The 19,764-nt window shown below is 39.5% G+C and overlaps 1 protein-coding gene across 1 annotated transcript in view; it reads right to left on the reverse strand.

Moving 5' to 3' along the window:
- Positions 1 to 18,852, reverse strand: part of CTNNA3 (catenin alpha 3) — a 427,360-nt gene extending 408,508 nt beyond the window's left edge. Inside the window, exons 1-4 of the mRNA XM_068196847.1 lie at positions 18,612 to 18,852; positions 14,772 to 14,878; positions 9,647 to 9,839; positions 2,615 to 2,781 (exon numbers count right to left, since the gene is read on the reverse strand). Of these exons, the coding sequence (XP_068052948.1) occupies positions 2,615 to 2,781; positions 9,647 to 9,839; positions 14,772 to 14,878; positions 18,612 to 18,636 (492 nt within the window). The 5' untranslated portion in view covers positions 18,637 to 18,852. The remainder of the gene's footprint in view (positions 1 to 2,614; positions 2,782 to 9,646; positions 9,840 to 14,771; positions 14,879 to 18,611) is intronic.
- Between the last annotated feature and the right edge of the window lie 912 nt (positions 18,853 to 19,764).

Below are 19,764 nucleotides of genomic sequence, written 5' to 3' on the forward strand. Positions count from 1 at the left end.
GTCTTATAGGACTGTAAGTTCCACAAGTGGCCAGAAGTGTTCTGTGCCAGAATGTGACCAGTCACTGAGGGTTTGTACTGTCATCTAGTAAGCATTTTTTACACACACATTTACTCACCCTTTGCTTGGTGAAGATATGATAGAATTCATTAAGCAGCCAAAATTCTCTCCACCTTATTACCAACACTTCTAAAAAAGCTAATTTCCTCTTCACAAAGCTAGGTTTTTGAACTTTTGGTTTGAAATTCCCCCCAGGATTATCAAATCCTTTCAAACTCACTTACCTGTTATTTCTAGTTTTGAAAAGTCACATTTCAGTATTTTTGTGACAAAAAATATTCAGTATTTTCAGCATTACACACTGTTTAATATGAAGACTTTATTACACAGAATTCCAAAACAGTCCTAAGACTAAGCAAAATGCACAGAAAACAATATTGTTAGAGACTACATAAACTGGAAGGAGACAGCTGAGGTTCATCCTTTTTTCCTAGATATACATCAACAGGCAGATACGACAGGTAACAGTAGCTGAGGCTTTCTATGACAGCCAGTCACACTGTCTTTGTTTTCTTTCTATTTTTATTCCCAGGTTACTGAGGAAATTAAAGTTTAATGGTCTAGACTGTATTCTGTCAGTAGAAAAAGGTATTGTTTTAAACGTCAGTGTTGGAATTAACTGATTTTAGTGAGTGACCAAGACTAAAAACGTTCAGCACTATTTGATAAATGGGTTTGAAAAATATTCGATACTTAAATAGGTAATTCCCAATTAAATACTTTCATGCTGAGAAAGATCTCACTAATACTGTACAGAGTTCTTCGATGATGCTGAACCAACTTTCATTTTATACATGCAAATAAAGAAAAGATCCTTGATTAGAATTTTTATGTCTTTCACTCTATTACCTTTTTTTTTTAATTTTTCAAATCAATTTTGTCTTAGTCCTTTCTAATGTCTTCATTCTACCCCATAAAAATTACAGTGCTCAGAGACATGGAAATAAAGAGCAATGAAATTCCCATCTCTTAAATGATAACAGCTGTAACACCCATATCTGAAGAACAGGGTAATATGGTAGAAGTATTAAGGTTTTAGAACAAGTGCAAAGAAAAACAGCTAAACACTTTTAAGGAGTTGATTTCCAAGGCACATGAACTTGCAAAATGCAAGAATATTAGAGCTGATACAGCAAAGACAAGGTCTACTTTGACACTGTGTGGATACAATGTCTTTTTGTGGGAGCAAGTCCATGTTGAAGAAAAACTGAATTCCTAAGGGACTTTCAAAGTATAATGATTACAGTTAAACATTTAGAACAGAGCCATGTTAAAATTCATTAAAATATTTAATTGCCTTTAAATCTGGCTCAGTTAGCTGTGACCAAAAGTTGTTAGAAACTGAGGGATGTTCAATAGCATGTATTGAAATGACATTAAGTCAATTTCCTAATTAGATGTCAACAGAAAAGACACCATTACAGCTAATACCACTGTTGGCAAGTTCAGCAGCCAGAGCAGAGACTAGATAGATATGCAAAATGTAACACACTGTCCTCTAACAAGTAGGGTGAGTCTCTTTTTACAGGCATTACTGAGAGTATTTACCACACTAATTTATTCTAAGGGTTCATTTACAAATTCAGTTCCCCCTCCTATTAAGAGGAAATATGGAAGAAGATGACAATTTAATGGTACTCGGCAGTGCTGGAGTTGTTCCTGAATGATATTCTGCATTCTTTCACCATTTTCAGTTACTTTTTGTTTTCATTTCAGATGGAAAACATGAAGTGAATTAGACAGCCATTTAGAAATACTGAAACTCTAGTAAGGAAAACCGTCTAATTTTAGCTCTCTCATGTAAAACATACTCAATACATCCCAGAAGAGAGCATCTGAGATTATAAAAATAAACATTAAAAATGTTTACACACACATTGCACATTACATTAGATGACCCTGAAAAATACCATAATTTAAGAACATTTTCCATGAACAGTACAAAACACATAGGCCATTCCTATTACAGCTGACATATTTAAATGTACAGAACAACACAGAAGCTTCTGCAAGTCAGTGTTAATTTAACCTGTGGTGCATCTCCAGCAGTTGTCAGTGGCAGATTTTTCAAGCCCAGTATTGAAACCCACACAACATTGTTTTATTATGAAATGCTTTTCCTACTCTGATTTGGAGCCAAGTTTTCATTCTCTCATCCTCACCAAATTTAACTTGCTTCAGCATGGTCTTCTAAGTCACTGTGCTCTGTGGTGGCATGAGGCATTATGAGAGATGGCACTGATTATTCACCTCTGCCCTGAAATATTAGGAAGTCAACAGAAATTTGTGGCTTTATCAGTCTCTTATAAATTATTGAAAATATTAGTGGAAAAAAATGAAGCAAAAAAAGATCAAATATGCTGAGCTGCAAGTAGATGAGTTCTTTTGGTCGATTTACAAATCTCAGCTAGAATCTACACTCGTCCCAGCTGCCCAGGTGTTACATGCATGAGACCTGCAAGGCACAAGTACAGAGAGTTTTCCATGCCTGGAGAGCCCTGAGCAGACTCAGCTGTGGCTACCAGGAGCCTGAGGTGAGCAGAGCATTACTCACCACAGTCAGGTGCTGCAGCAGATAGGCCACGTCCACCATGTCGGCCAGAACCAGGAGCCTGGTGACAGCGGCCAGCAGGGAGCGAGCGGCTGGGACAACAGCCTGCCTCCTGGGCAGGGAGCAGGGATCACTGGTGAACGCCTCTGCTGACACCTGCAGGGCCTGACCTGCAAAAGGAGACACATTTCCTTAGGCTGGATCATAACACCCGGAAGAAAGGAAGTCACCCAAGTTCCATCAGTTCTTTGGCAAGTCACAAGTATTGCCAATAAATTTGGAATCTCTCTCTTGCCCTAATGCCTTGAAATGAAGGTCAGTTATTACAGATCATGCAGGTTCGTGTTCCACATCTTCCATGATGTTCCCCTCTTCTACAGCATCATTTAATTCTGAAATAATTCACTTGGCCTTCACAGTATCACTCTTAACTGTACACAACAAAGTCAGCAGCTTTGTTAAACTTTTCTAGTCACTACTTGTTATATTACTGTGTACTTTGAAGTCATTGCTATTAAATAATTGCTGGTCACAGAAGGGAATCAAATATTGCTCTTCTCATTACAAATATAAGTTAATGGAATGAAAACGTCATATACTCAAACATCTGACTGACATAAAGTGAAATCTGTGCCATGGAGCTAGTAACTGCCAGTAGACAACAATATGCTGCTCTTCAATGTGAAGTTTGGTAAATGAAATTCAACAATATGGACAATAGTGACAAACACCATAATACCTGAAGGGAGGTGAAAAGGAGATGGAGCCAGACTGCTCTCAGTGGTGCCCAGCAACAGGAGGAGAAGCAATGGGCACAAACTGACACACAGTCTGTAAGCATGTAAGCATCAGAAAATGCTTTTTCACTGTGAGAGTGACTCAGCAGTGGCACAGGCAAACCAGGAAGGCTGTGGAGTCTCCATCCAGGGAGATGTTAAAAAACCTGACTGGACATGGTCCTGGGCAGACTGCTGGCCCTGCCTGACTTGGGGCATTGGAGCAGACAACCCTCAGAGGTCCCGTCCACCCCTCAGCATTCTGCAATTCTGTGAGCAAACACGAATCAGAAGGGTCTGAATATGACCAAGCCCTTAGAAATGGGCGTGACATAAACTGGGATGGCCAGATGAACACATAAAATCATAACCCTAAAACAGAGCCATGAGATGCAGGCTAGACAGAGAGGAGCTACAAGTACAAACAGCAGAAAATGACAGCTCCAGCAACACAATGTTGAAACTTTCTTAAACTGCAGTAGACGGTATGACAGTCTGATGCAATTTAATCTATTTTTATTTTAATTCCCATCAACTGGATATTATTCCATAATTACATCTGTCACAAACAACGACACGCAAAAAATGTCCTTTTCGTGGCACAAATTCAGACAGCAGCATTCAAAGTATTTCAATTCTTTTAGACAACCAAACAAAAAGCTATTCAAAGAACCAAAGCCAGGATCTATCATATTCTTCACAATTACTGTCAGGCAGATATTTCCAAGACTCTGTTCAACATACCCAGATAAGATGACTCCCAAAGTAAATGTTGCTCTACCATCAGCTGATCAGCTACTGACAACTACTGCTGTGTCAAATGACTGCTACTTACACATGCCTACAAAAATCTGCTCAGGCACAGGGAAATGTAAAAAACACTCTTCAGCCACAGGTAATGTTTTAAAAATTAAAGGATTCACACCCTTTATCCAGCACCAAAAATATCCAAAAACTTACATGAAAATGCCTTTAAAAACAAGTGAATTGTGAGCCTGTTAGCAATTAGTTGACAGCTCGTGCCAGGCTGTGTCTGTACAGAGACTGCAACAACGCCACCGACTGCAGGCAGTGAGCACCCCTCAGAGACAGTGCTCAGCATCACACTGACAACAGCCAAGTGCTCTTCACCGGTTTAGGAAAGATCAACAGAATTATGCTTTCTTCTTTTATTTATTACAATAGATTTTCTTTCTCCTATTGAAATCCCATCCAAGTATCACATTTTGCTCTCTTCCATTTGTATTTACAACTGGCTTTTCCATGTCATTTTTTAACTTCAGCAGCGTGAAATGCACATGGAATGCAATGAATTTTATGCCGATCTTGTGTCCTCCCACAAGGAGGTACTGTTGCCAACTCCTGTCACCCGCTCTTGAACTGCACTCTAGGACACTGATGGCTTTACAGTTCCAGAGAAACACAGTTGACAATAGGAGCTCATTTACTAAGGGGGGAACAGACATACTGAAGTTGGTAAAAAGAATTTCCAACATTTCAGTCTCAAACTTGAGAGAGCAGAAATACAAACAAACAAGAAAAAACTCCCAATGGTTTATAATACAGAATCCTAGAATGCTTTAGGTTGGAAGGGACCTCAAACATCATTTAGTTCCAATCCCCCTGCCATGGGCAGGGAGACTTTCCACTAGCCCAGGTTGCTGCAAGCCCCATCCAACCTGCCTTTGACACTTCCAGGGATGGGGCAGGCACAGCTCCTCTGGGCAGCCTGTGCCAGTGCTTCAGCATTTTCATGGTGAAGAATTTCCTCCTAGTATCTAATCTGAAACACCCTTGGTTAGTTTAAAGCCTTTCCCACTTGTAGGAAGTCCCTCTCCAGATCTCTTGTAGGTCCCCCTTGGGTTCTGAGAGGCTCCAGTAATGTTTCCCCAGAGCCTTCTCCACAGGCTGAACAAGCCCAGCTCTCTCAACCTGCCTTAACAGGAGAGGTGCTCAATTCCACTGAGCATCACTGCGGCCTCCTCTGGACTGGCTCCAAAGACCTGCTTATGCTGAGGGCCTCACAGCTGAATACAGTATTCCACATGGGATCTCACATGGAACAGAACATTTATTAGCTCATATTGACACTAGTATGTGCAGCCTCCAATTCTGCAGCCATGAACTAACATATTAAGCAGAAAAAGTACCAGAGAAGGTTGGGAATCAAGGCCACATGACAGCACAGAACAACTTACTCTTTCTAAAAACACAAGATTAAACAATACAAGTCACCTGTACAATCACCTGTTCTGTTCCTACAAATACCATCTGCTACAGCAAATAGAAGGATTCTGCTTCAGCCAGCCAGCTGAAGCGACGCTATCGGTGTCAGGGCACAGCAGATCGATGGCTCCTGCATGCTCCTAATATTCAACACTGTGATAACTCAGATTCTCACAATAGCTTTCTGGAGCTGTTACAGGACATTTTTCTCCCGCCACACAGTCTCTTATCCCACTCAGATACCACTGGATTCTGTTGCATAGCAACTATTTCACCACTGCATATCAGGAAGTTCCACTTCCACATTTCATCCAGCTCTTCCTAACATGTAATCAGAGCCACCACACATCCCCATCATGCCTTACACCCACCTCTTCATTCTCCCTTTCCCACTCAGGGGCACCTGATCCAGTGATGCTGATGTCAGAAGCTATTCTGCAGGGGATCTGTTCTTGGTTTGATGAAAGGAGTGTACAGCACAGATTATTTTAAGCCATTTAGGTTCTGCCTCCCAGAACAGAAGTCCCTTAGAATACACACACATACCTCTTCATGTAGGATGAGAAAGTTAAGTTTACTTTTAAGATGAGAGGTATAATACAAAGTAGTATAGTATAATACAAAAGATCCCTATACCCTTCCTTTAGTAAATGCCCTTTTAAGTAAGCTCCCATTTCTGGCCAGTGAACGGGAGTGTTTCCCATGCCATCAAACTCTTGCCTGCCCTGTTTAATATCAAAAGACATTAAATATGGCCATTCAAAACATCCAAGTATTTGTTAGAATTTCCTTTTAAAGAGTAACTTAAGGCTCAAAATGTAACTCCAGCAAGTGACTTGCTTTCGATTCACTGCTCTGTGATGACAGGTTTATCTAGGAATACACTTGAACATGATAACAGCTAAACACAAGAAACACTGACACTGCAATAGATAGAAACAAGGCAGACAACAACTGTTGTGTTTCTGACTATATATAGTCAGTCAGCAATGGCAGTAAATACCAAACATTTCAGTTATGCCCATGCAACTGTTTGAGAACTGTAAGCCATCACACCTTCACATAAATGCAAAAGCTCATCATCCTAAGGGTAACACTAGACTTCAATTCAGATTTCTACAGCAACATTTCACTACAGGAACAGCATCACTGCTTTGCCTTAAAACTGATGAAATCTCAGAATCAGCACATGAATTTGAGACTGATATTTAATGTCAGAAGCATTCAGGGTTGAACAATGCTCCTTACACTCTTTGCAGAGGGCTCAGGTATTCCACAGAACATTGAATTAGAAGACAATCTTTTGAAATGCTGCACACACATGAAATCTCTCTGTGAGAGTTTTTCAATACACTCACTTTGGGGTTTATTACACTATTTTAGAATAAAACTGTGGACATAAGTAGCCTCTAACAAAGCTTCACCAAATCGGATCAACAGGAAATCACAGCAGTTCTTTGGTTACTAGGCCAGTGGATTTCAGGATGATGCATACAGTCCCCCACCCACAAACCTTCCTGCTTACCCATTTAGCAGAGCTCCAGAAGATGTTATCAAGATGTGGGCAAGCCTTAAAAAGTACTTAATCTTGAGAGGAAACACAGAAAAATGCAGAGAACCTCTATTTAAATTACTGGCTCCAAGCCCATAAATCTTTGATAAAAACTTTGCAGATGTCAAAGGAAGCAGACACTATTTATCCAGGTAACACATCTGTCATCCATTATAGCAACACCTTCTTTCAGAGGTCACTACAGAATTCAACTGAATCTGAGACTCCAAAATCTCATCTACTAACAGTGCCAAGAGCAAGCTGTAGTCAGTGAAGCCATATCCATGTTGTGATTTCTGAATTAAATATACCAAACATTAATTAAATGTTGAATTAAATATACCAAATTAATTATGAATTAAATATACCAAACATTAATTAAATGTTAAATTAAATATACCAAATTAATTATGAATTAAATATACCAAACATTACCCCCACTCTTCATTTTTATCCCATCCATTTATTCTCCAAAGCAGATTATCAGAAGCAGACTGAAAATTCTACCACTCCTTTAAAAGGAGCCCCAAATTAATCAGCTCCAAAATTAACGAAGGAGTTTTCACACTGGCAATTGACATTCAAAAGGAATAAGTGTTTAATGCTCATGATGCATCCCCAAATGAACAAGTTCATCACGTAACACAAAGTAAAACACAAGAGGAGGTGAGACAGAGTTTATTCTTTCCAGATCTCAACATGCAAATCTGAGTTTAGCTGATGTGAGTGCAATTATCTAAAGCATTTCTTCAAAATTCCATTATCCAGGAAATACAAGCTGTAGCCATGTGCAAATTCCTAATGAATTTAAGATTGCATTAATAAAAGTCCCTGCCAGTCACCACAGAAAATTAAACACTGTATGCTATGACATGCAAGGCAGGTGACAAGCATGCAACCGTGGCTGATGACCCACATCCCTTCAAAAAGCTTGGAATAAATAACAGGAGACATTTAACAGCAGCAGAATGTGGCCTGAATAACAGGCAGTTAAGTTACATGTGATGGGGCATACCACAAATTTAAAATAGCATACAGCTTCAAAGGTTAAAAATATCTGCAAAATTAAGAAACTTCCACCTTTTATACAATTGTTTCAACAATTTCTTAAAACCTGTGCAGTTTGGCAAATTGAAGGGAGATGAGCTGCAAGCACTCACTTCATCATTGCATAATGACAGGTGATAACATGGACTTAACTTTGTTTTAAAATGTATGAGGTATATATAATCTATTTTAAGTATTATTTATTTTTGTAGTTACCTCAGGTCTTGGCTGAGAATCAATAAGTAATAAAAAATATTTCACATTTTCAATTTCTCTATGTATAAAAATCAATATAAAACTATATATTTTATTCTTACCTTGTGTTATCAGCCTGTAATGGATGGGCTAACATTTTAAGAGTACTCCAAAATGAATGATTTTGCAAGAGCCTCAGGTGCTCAGTGTGACAGATAACAGTGATACTTGCTGGTCATAACGCTTTTAATCACAAAGGACCTTAAGGTATCTCAGACACCACATGCATAGATCAAACTCTAAACCACAGCCACCTCTAGATTCAGAGGAAGCCAAAAGCAAGTAATCACTGCCCTAAACAGCAGCAGAGACTCAGAAACCACCCCAGCTGCATGTGCAAGATGAACAAATAAATTTAAATTTAAAGGAAAACCTGATTAAGTTCCATCTTTAGTAAGGGCAGGATGATATAATTAAAGTATCTGTGAACTTCAACTTGTGATTTCTAGAGGAACGCATTTAGGATGTTGGTCATGTGACTCGTCCTTCATGCTCACCCAAGTATTCCCAGTTTCCACGGGGAAAAGTAAAACTCAAGAAAACAACAAAGAGCCTGCAAGAAAATGGCTACAACATTCTCTGCAGATCACAAAAACTAGCCTAGTTCTGGGAATCAGGTTCAAAATTGAGAGATTAATTGAGGAGGACACAGAATATGACACAACTCACCCGAGAGGAGCTGCTCTATCAGGAGGGGTTGACTTTTATGGTAGCTTAAAGGATCCATCTTCCTCCTACTCTCAAAACATACCTCCACACTGGACTATCATACCTTCCCAAATGAAATCCTTACTAATGCACAAAAGAGGGAAGATTTAAAAGGCCTTAATCTGAGATTCAGGTAAACAGCTCTTTTCAAGAAGTTAAAATATACATTACCTTTTAGTCATGCTTAACAGCCACTAGAATGATCAAGAGGCCTCCTGTCCTCATGAAAAGAAAAGAAAACCACATTCCAAACAACAAAATTTCCATTGATACACGTTTTTTCCCAACGGGGCCCAGCTTGCGCACTTTACCTCCTTATAGGTGGTATCCCAGAATATGTAATTAGACAACTGCAAGTTCAGACATTTGCATATCACACCACATTTCCCACAGATATCCTGGCTTCATTTTGACACCAGGCATGGTTAAACCAATTCCTCGTGGCGCCTGAATTGTTTGCCATGTACTTACTCTCTTTCCGCACATCAGCAAGAGCTGCATGCAGTTCCTCCTTAAACACAACTGCTTCCTTGGCAATTTTTTCTCCCTTGTCCAACAGATTCCGAGTGGCTTCTTCCACAGAAGCAAGCAAGACACGAGCTCTTTTGGAACGGCCCTTTTTCTTACTGGAAGGATTCTGTGGACAGTTCACTAATGTTGTAACCTACATTTAAAAGAAACAAAAGAGACAATAATGGTTTAAGTTCTACAAGCGAATTTATATTGTTATTAAAATTTAAAAACCATATCTAAGAATAAGCAAAGAGATTCCCTGTGCTTTGGAGACAGACAGGCAGGCTCAGCATAAACACCAAGAATGGGCAAAAGTACCGAATTCTATCTGATGCAATTTTACTAAATATGCATCATCTTTGTGCTCCTCCTTCTCCAGGATCAAAGCAAAGTTAACAGAAATGTCACTGTTCTATTAACCCTGATGCCAACTCCTGCCACTGCTTGTTTTAAAACCTGCTCATAATAAAATGAAAAAATACCAGTGCTATCTGAGGAGGCTTCAGCAAGGCAGGAATCACGGAATCATTAAGGTAGGAAAAGACCTCCAAACGCATCAAGTCCAGCTGTCAAGCTAACATTGCCAAGTGCACCACTAAACCATGTCCCAAAAAACACCACATCCACGTGCTTTTCGAATACTTCCAGGGAGGGCGACTCCACCATGTCCCTTGGCAGCCTGTTCCAACGCTGGACACTCCTTCCAGGGAAAGAATGTTTCTTAACATCCAGCCTAAACTTTCCTTGGTGCAACTTGTGGCCATTTCCTCTTCTCCTAGCACTCATTACTTGGGAGAAGAGACCGACCCCACTCAGCCATAGCCTGCTGTCAGGGAGTTGTGGAGAGCGAGAAGGGACCCCTGAGCCTCCTCTTCTCCAGGCTGAGCCCCTCGGCTGCTCCTCACAAGACCTGTGCTCCAACCCTTTCCCTAGCTCCCTGGCCCTTCCCTGGACAGGCTCCAGCACACCTCGATGTCCTTCTTGTCATGAGGGGCCCAAGACTGAACACAGGACTCAAGGTGTGGCCTCACCATTGCACAATCACTGCCCTGGTCCTGCTGCCCACGCCATTTCTGATATAACCCAGGCTCCCACTGGCCTTCTTGGCCACCTGGGCACACGCTGCCTCATGTTCAGCTGCTATCCGGCTCTTTCTCCCCAGAAGTGCGACTTGCAAGGTATCCCAGAACAAATACCCGAAATGAGGGCAAACTCCTTTCACAATGCTTTCTCTTCTTACCAAAGGGGTAGCCCAGTGGCCAGAGCTCAACATCTCCAAATTATTCAGGGTGCTCTCAACATTAAAATTGTACATCCGTTTGCTCAGAATTTAGACCTACTGCAGCTTAGACCAAATTTTATTTTTACCAATGCACTCCAACATCCATGAAGAACTTGTTTTTATAGACCATCCCACTCCACATTCCTCAACATCTGAATACAGCCTCCACACTCCAACAGAATGTTTCTGAAAGACTATTCTCTAAGGCATTGCTTGAGCAGCAACACTAAGGAAAGACTTCAAAAACATTTTTCTTAAGTGTTGTGCAGATATTTTAAAGCACACCTTATTTTCATTAAGCTCACTGATGCTTTTTAATCCTCCTGTTCCCTCGGTTAGAACATGGGTAGCACAGTGCTACATGTGCCTTAGCTCACCTTCAGATCTTCTCCACGAATTCACGCACTTGAGTGCTCTACATGAACCATCACTTCTAAACGTACCTGATGAACGTCTTCCGGGTAACATTTCTATAAACACATCTACAAACACAAAAGCCCTGACCCCTGTACCATTGATGCAATTTAGGGGGGGAAAGGACCATCCACTTGACATCAACTGCTTTGGCATATCACAAGGGAGAGAGCAACACAAATAACTCTGGCTCAGACTGTTAAAGAAGGCTTGGGTATTTTTCTGACTGTGGCTCAAAGGAAGAAAAAGGAATTATTTACTGCACATACATCAGCCAGCTGGTAGAGAATGCACTGGGAATAAAAGTCTTTATTCTTTATTTTTACAAACCTTCCAATGTCAGTGTTAGAACATTTAAGACAGTTTCAATGACTATATTTTTAAGAATGAGTTACAGATTACAGGTTAATACTTCCAATAAGAAAGGCATAAAACACCATCAAAAATTAGAAGTGGCCCAAAGAAATCTATCAAATAGAAGGGTATTTTAAAATTTTAAGTATTTAATTACTATTTCACTAGAAAATAATGTACTCCAGTTCACAGATTTTTGTTGCTGTTTTTTTTTAATTTAAAATATTCTTCTATACACTGTTCATTGATATGTTGAGGAGGAAAGGAAATAAAACAAATGAAAAAGTATAAAAAAATAATCATTCCTGCAGGTGAAAACTCCTGACTGTAAGACCCTGCATATTCAGCATCACCATCAGGAAATATTGGGAGGCAGCAGCTGATCTCAAATACAAGTCAAAATTTGTTAGATAGCTCTTTGCTCATGGAGATTATGGAAAACAGCAAACTGCTCTGAATTCTCTAACACAGAACCCCAATGAGGAATGCAAAAACTTTATAAAATCCTACCCAGAAAGAACTGAACCACAGACTAATACAGTGTGCCATTGTTACCCTGCACAGCAGATCCCCCAGCCTAGCTCTGGTAGGAGCAACTCAGTTGTGCTAAAGGCACAAGGAGTTTCTAAGCCATTTTCCAGGCCACGTGCCACCACATTCACAAAGCTGAATCGCAATGCTGTTGCCTGTTATTGCCATTAATTATTAGGCTGAAGGGGTGGGGTTTCTTGTGGGGTCATGGTTATGCCAAATACTAAGTTTCTAGGAAACTCTGAAGCAATTCTTCCAATTCTATATTCAGTTACTAGCAGCACTTTGAGAGCACCTCTTAATACTGCAGTAGTTCAGGAAGCAATGTCTTGATACCTTGAGTATCATAATATTTGGTTCACCTTTATTTTAATATAAAAAGTATTTTTAAGGATCAATCATAAAACATTCTTTTTTGTTTACAGTGTAACTCGATGTCAATCCCTAGACATTTAGGAAAACCAAGACATGAACTCTGATCTAATGACAACAGCAGAACCCCTGTCCACTGTTTCAAATCCAAAGTATATGTATTATATACAAATAAACACTGGCTAATCCCACCCAGTGAGCAGAAGGTAAACTAACCATATGCAAAACTAAAACCAACAGTGTGTGCTTTCCCTGTGAGCAAATGTCTGTGGAGTGGATGGGATGATAGGTGGGAATACAAGCCTTTCAACTTGCCTGTTTTTCTTCAGTGATCCAAGGGACTCCAAAATGCAGGGATTTTTCTACACATTGTGTCAGCTGAACCATGCTAACTTTGACAACTACCTTTTTTGATGTGCCAGATGCACTGATTGAGAACTAAGACTGAGAAGTCTTCCTTTCACAGCTAACAAAAGTTATACCTGGAATAAAATAAAGGCTACAGACAGAGGGAAACACCCAGGGCAATTTAGGGACAGTGTTTTATTCCAAGGAGAGAGAAGCTGCCAACTCAGAGAGGGTTTACACAAAACAGCTGCTACACTATTTTCAGAGTTTCATAGTAATCACCACTGCCAATTGCACATTGGAGGGAAGAGAATCAATTCAGCAAGGGGTTTGCAGTTATTTCCACAATTACTTCCTAGTTACTTCTCAGGCTGGTTCTGCCCAGATTTTTTCCTATATTGATGCTGTTAATCTAATGACTGCCCTAACGCTTAGCAAAACTGCCTAGGACAGACTTCAGAGAACCTCAAGCGCTTCCATTGTTTCTTTCCTGCCACAGCATTACAAGACTATTAAATAAATAAATTACAACAGAAATCTTAAACTGTGTTCCAAGCAGAAGTTGCTAAAGTGAATCTGGCAAGAACATCATTTTTATCTGTGACTGGTCTGATTCTCTTTCTAATCACAGACTAATTTTCATTTATTATCTTTCCAGCCTTTCAATCACCCTTCATTGAGTATGAGCTTTAATCCCTATTTTTATCCTTTTAACATTTTATTTTGAAGGATCCACTCAAAACTTAAGTTTTCCTTCCACAAGTATGAAACAAGCAAAGCATTAAGCTTAAGAGAAGGAAAAGACAGTCAAAATATTCCCTTAGAACCAAAGCATTTCCAATTTGAACAGCCTCAAGCTTTTCAATGGTTGAGAAGAGGTGGGAGGGAAAAAAACCACAAAACTTAGATGGTTTCCTTGTTTTATCCTGGAATTGCACTTTCTTTATTTTGTCAGCTTTCTTTGATCCTGCAAAACTCAAACCAAAATTTACTTTTCTTTACCTCCTCTAAAAACACCCACAGTGTTGCAGCTGCCTGAGCACAGTCTGACCTACTGGTCTATAAAATGTTTTTAAATTCAGTCTATCAAGACATCTATTTTTACTGCTTTGAAACTAATTTTATAACCCATCCACATATCCTTGACAACTTCCACAAACCACTGACCTGTTAACTGAGGGTTTTTACACCATCAATCACATCCTGGCAAAAATAAATAAAGAAAGGCAGACAAAATGAGAGAGAGGCAGCTCAGTTAATAGTAGCTGGAAATGAAGTCATGATAGAAAAGAAAGGTTACTTTCTGAGGTTACTTTCTGAGGAAAGTAAGCTTCCAGACGGAAAAAATGAGTAAGGGAGGAAAAGACAAAAAAAAATCAAATATGACAATGAATAATTAATAAAAGAAAAGAAATTGAATTAGTTAGGGAGAGGCAAAGCTTCAAATGGGGAAAATACAACTTTATTTTTAAAGAATTACTTGTCTCATGCATTGGAAATCCATTTGCAGTTTATTCTACATTTAAGCATCTCCTAGATAAGCCTGCAAGAGACCAGCTAGAACATGCAGCATTGACTATGACAGACTGGGTGGCAAAAAGGGAAGTGACCAAATGAATGACCAAATCTGGAAGGCAGACCCCTGGAACGCTCCTGAGCCAGAGAAAAGTGCAAGTGCAGAAGAGCTGTGGGTGTGACTTTCAGAATAATGTCAAAAAGTTCTTCAGCCTTATTCCCTTCCCTCTACAGTTATCCAGCTTACTTTCTTCAACTCTAAAATACCTGAATTATCAGTGGTTCCAGTAATTTCTCCACTGTAAATGTCTGGATCTGCAGATTCCGAGGATCAATTTTCAGCTTAATGTTTGGCACTTTTGTTGACATTTCACCTGGGTACAAAAGAAGAGAAGTACAATAAGCCAATATTAACCATGTACTCAAGCCCCACTGCCTTCTGTCAGAGCCCAGAGACTGCCTATGTGAGTATAAACTTGTCTCATAACAGATTCTAATTTCAAGAAATACAATTAATTTTTCCAATTCCTTACTTCTAAATTTAAAAATTTAGGGAAAAAATATGCTGATACTTACATAAATTGTAAAATCATAGGCTTAAAGTACATATAACTCCTTATGTTCACTCACAGATTTCTACATTGACGACATGTTAAAAAATACAAGGATAATTGAATTAGATTACCATTAAATAAAAGCCCTCTACTAGTCTAGAAAGGATCTTTAAAGGAAAAATATTAAATTCCATTACTGAATATATCCCAAGACAAAAACATTAATGCTATGTGCAAAATATCTGTATCTTATTCCATGTAACAAATTACAGGGGTTCTATAATAAGCACCTTAAGAACAAAAAGCATATACAGCAGCCCTTAAAATTTCTGGACATTAACAGCAGAAAAAGGGAAACATTTTATACCCTGCAATAACAAATATTTTTTTAAGTGTCAAGACAGATTAAGTTGAGAAAGCCTATTACTGAAGTAAATAAGATGGAAGTAAAGCTAAGTAAGGTCTTTAAAGTGAATAAATCATTCATTAGGTACTTGATGCAGAATCTACTGATGTGAATTAATAGTTTTCACCAAGTTCACTGGGCCATGGCTCAGGCCATTAGCCTGAAATGTGTGTGTGTCAACAAAGAATTATAACTGCTTTAGCTGGATTGAAACCGATTATTGTCCCAAAATAAAAGACACTTTAAATTCTGCAGCAACTTAACTTCTTATAAAACACAGCTTGGCAAAGCCTTTTTAGCCAATAAAGACTTCAAATACACAAATAATGGATATCTGTCCTTTTTAAGCAAGACTTATTACAACCACTGCTGCTGTATAATGTAGTAATTCGGTACTGCAATTGTGCAGGCTGAAGAGATATATTGTCACCTTCCAGTGAACCTAGCACTGATTTAATAAAACACAGTAGGTTTAGGGTTCCTATAGCAAGTGGTGTAGAAATGGATCTGGAGAGTTATCCACATTTCACTTACAAGCAAAGATAATATGAGCAATAATTAAAGAATTAAGGTATAAAGCAATTTAGAGTTTTGCCATTCTTATTAAAGGTTACACAAGTGCCAAGTTTATCTTTAATTACAAACTATACTAATGGCAGAGCTAAGTTCCCACAAATTCAGCTGCATCCAGCCAGGCGATAGCATATGGAATGAACCGATTTTTCAGTTTTAATTCTGAGCCAAAAGACAAAGGAAAAAGAAACCTGAGATCAGACTGACCAGAAAAAATCACTTTTCCTTCCACAGATATGAATGGAAAGAGAACTCTAGAAATGTCAAAGCAGATTATCTGCCCATATTTTACACATTTAACATTTAGATGCTTTCAACAAACACCAAGGAAACAAACTTTGAGACTCCCAAAACCTCTTCCTGTGCGATACTAACTGGCTTTGAACGCCACTGTCTGTCATTCCCACATCTGCAGCGAGCTCCAGGCCCCAAGCGCGCTGCTCTTGAGCCGCCTGCCCCCACAGCGCAGCACCTCTGGCTGCCCTGCAGCGCTGCCAGCACCGGCGCTGGCTGTGCCCCGTGCTGCAGCTCTGAACACGCCGCAGAGAAGCTCCCGAGCTGCTTTTCTTCTGTTCACCCCTTATTCAAAAGGCGTCTCAAATTCAACAAGATACTGTCCTCCAGCTTCACTGGGATTGCATCAAACCGCATCATTACACACTCTGGAAATGACACATCCTTTTCTGCCACCTGTAATTTCACTGGTTTTCTAAATTTCTGGCCAATATTTCAATGAATCTGATTTTTATTCACATTAGGAAAAATAATAAATCTGTATGATGGTGCTGGTTACCAACCCTTATCTTCGATATTTTCACAAGTCTCCCAAAATATAGGCACCTCCTGAAATCCACCACAACAGTTGCAAACAGATGGTATCGACTGTGCCGTGCACTTTTTTCTGGTCAGACGTACATCAGTTACAAGGGGACAGGTAAACCAGATGGAGACAGCACTTTGTGCTCCTACTGAGCCCTAAAGAAACCGTGAGCTGACTCGGGTTGTTTTTCTGCAGATACACTCCTGCTTCAAACCTTGCAGCGGCTTCCCCACAATCCCTTGACAGAAGGGCGTCAGCACCTGCTTTACTGAAAATGGAGAAATTAAATCTTTCTGCTGCTTGCTCTCCATTCTCACAGCACAATCCCCTCTGCTACCTGCTATCTGCAATCATCAGGTCTTCTTCTAAATTTTAGCAGATAAATATGTAGTTGTAATTAAATGAAATGTAATCAATTCCTGTTACTATAGGACCACTGTGCTCCAGAATCCCACCACAGAGCACTCTCAAACTTGGAAACTATTACAAATCCAAGCCCATTTTTGCAGGTCAGAAAAAATGTGAATCCATGTATCATGACTTTCCCTGTTCTGGGTTGTTCTGTGCCTTTTGCTTGTTTGTTTGTTTCTTACCCTGAGCATATTGTCTAACATCAGCATTTTTATTCTTTGCTTGAGCCCTGAGTTCAAAAGCCAGTTAAGGCAATAATAGCTTTTAGCCTTGAGTCGGGCCCATAACGAGTCATCAACTGAAAGTCAATTGCAAAAACTATTGTCTCTGAAAATTTCAATTACATTCTAAGATATAAATAACTCACTTAAGGGTTCACTTGCTGATTCCAGCAATATTTTTTTAAGTAAAATTCCAATGCTTCCTGAAACCTCCTTTTGTTTCTAAAAAGATAGAAACAGTTTTGCAAGCCAATGCAGCGAAAACCACAAGATCTTAAATCATTTTGATAATTTGACTACATATTTTTAGCTCACCAGGCTCTCCTTACTATTACACACCATAATGGCTAAATCAATATTTAAATTGGATTCTTTAATTTTTTTCTTTTTAATTAAGGCAAGGATAAGAGGTGATAGAAAGAAAAATACACAGCCAGTAAAGATAATCCTGGGATTTTTCTCTGTTATTTCCACTTACTAAGTGCACCTCTGTCCTTCCACATCATATTCATTAAGATGACAAAATCTGATGTTTGCCTCAGGAAAAAAATGAAAATCAACATTCCACCTTCCTTTTTTTTTTTTTTTAAATGCATTTGTCTACTCCAGTATAACATCCCCCTAAGTTCAGCAGGGGCCCTAACTGTGAGATGTTTTGGTAAAAGGCTGTATAACCTCACACTCAGTTAGATTAACCTTTGCAGGAGGCAATCTCAGCCCTGTACACCAGCAGCTCTTACAACACTTAGGACGTTAAGCATGTGTTACAAGATACAGCTGTGCCCAGAACAGCCAGAAAACCAACCATCTGCACACTCCTACCGAATGCTACCAACCTCAAGATAATAAAATTTTGTCTTTTCATCAGATGTCAAAACTATTGAGTCTTTTGGTGTAATAAGAAAAAGACACTGGAAAACCAGCCAAAGTCTATATCCATCTGCAATGCAACGTGAACATAGCACCTGCAGCTTTTTTTTAGAATCTGTAAGTACACTGTATACAGACATAAACTAATAAGTGTCAGAAAGTAGAGCCAAAGACATTCTGCATAAATTAGAAAACCTTTACTTTAGAATCCATTTCCTGCTAGATTGTTAGAAAGCCAACAGTGTCACTCACCTATGCTAGAAAACATATGGTCCATATGCAGCACTAAAGCAGCTGCCTATGTAATTTCCTTGGGTTAGGAACTTCAGTGCAAGTGCCTTGGCTCACTATGGGGCTCCTGAGGCATCTGCAAGGGACTGCCTGACAAGCTCCCAGTGTATTTCAGGATGACTGACAGGACACAGCGGCTGCTGGAGGGGTGGCAGGGGGATGGGCATCCTTAAAGCTATAGAGTAGAGCATAAGCACGGCAAAAAAGTTGAGAGTTCAAAAGGTTTTGAATAATTAGATGACACGAAGCATGAAATTATTTACACTTCCAGCGATTATCCTTGCAATTTCCAGCACAGCAACTGTTTTGCCAACCATTCTGACTGTATGCCAGCTTCAGTCTGGAGGCAGTGACTCACTCGCAGACTCCTGAACTGGACAGCAAAGGGATTCATAAAGCTCTCGCACAGGAACTTGGCACCAAATTTGTTTTCTCTGTTGTTTTTTTACTATTGTATGGTACCCTACAATGACACACAATATATTATCCTAGCAGTTTCAGAAAATTCAAAGGCCTATTGCCTTCTAAAAAATGAAGAGAAGTTTAAACAAAGTAGTCAGGATTTGTATTTTTTACCAAGATACATATGGACAGGGCACCTGAGGATTTCCAAGATATGAAACATTGCTGAGAATACATAACAGAATTTTTTTCCTATTTGTTCTTCATTTCATTATTTCCCATACAGCTTCATTAATTGTTACCAACAGCACTCTAGGAATAAAAGTTGTTAGCCTTTTTGCTACAGTCGGTACAGCGGGTGCAAATCAGACTTCACTGAAGCACAAAAAACAACTGCTGCATTTTCCTTTAATCCTCTAGCTGACACATGAAAGAAGACATTCAGGATGCTAAAATCTCCTGGTCCAGGCAAAGAAAAGTCCGTGCTGTTGTACTGCAGAGAGACCTCTTGTACTCTGCAGGCCAGACCATGCTTTGGAATGGAGCAGTATCTCCAAAGGACCTGGCCCATCTAACACCAGGGAAAGTCTATAAAGCACCTGCTAAATTATTTAAATTTCCAGACAAAGCTGTCAGGCTACTCTATAATCATCTCAGATTTCCTCATTTCTTACCACTAGCAACAAGAAACATGCCTATTAATGCACAGACA

This window comes from Anomalospiza imberbis, chromosome 8 (genome assembly GCF_031753505.1).
Source record: "Anomalospiza imberbis isolate Cuckoo-Finch-1a 21T00152 chromosome 8, ASM3175350v1, whole genome shotgun sequence".
Classification (NCBI taxonomy): domain Eukaryota; kingdom Metazoa; phylum Chordata; class Aves; order Passeriformes; family Viduidae; genus Anomalospiza; species Anomalospiza imberbis.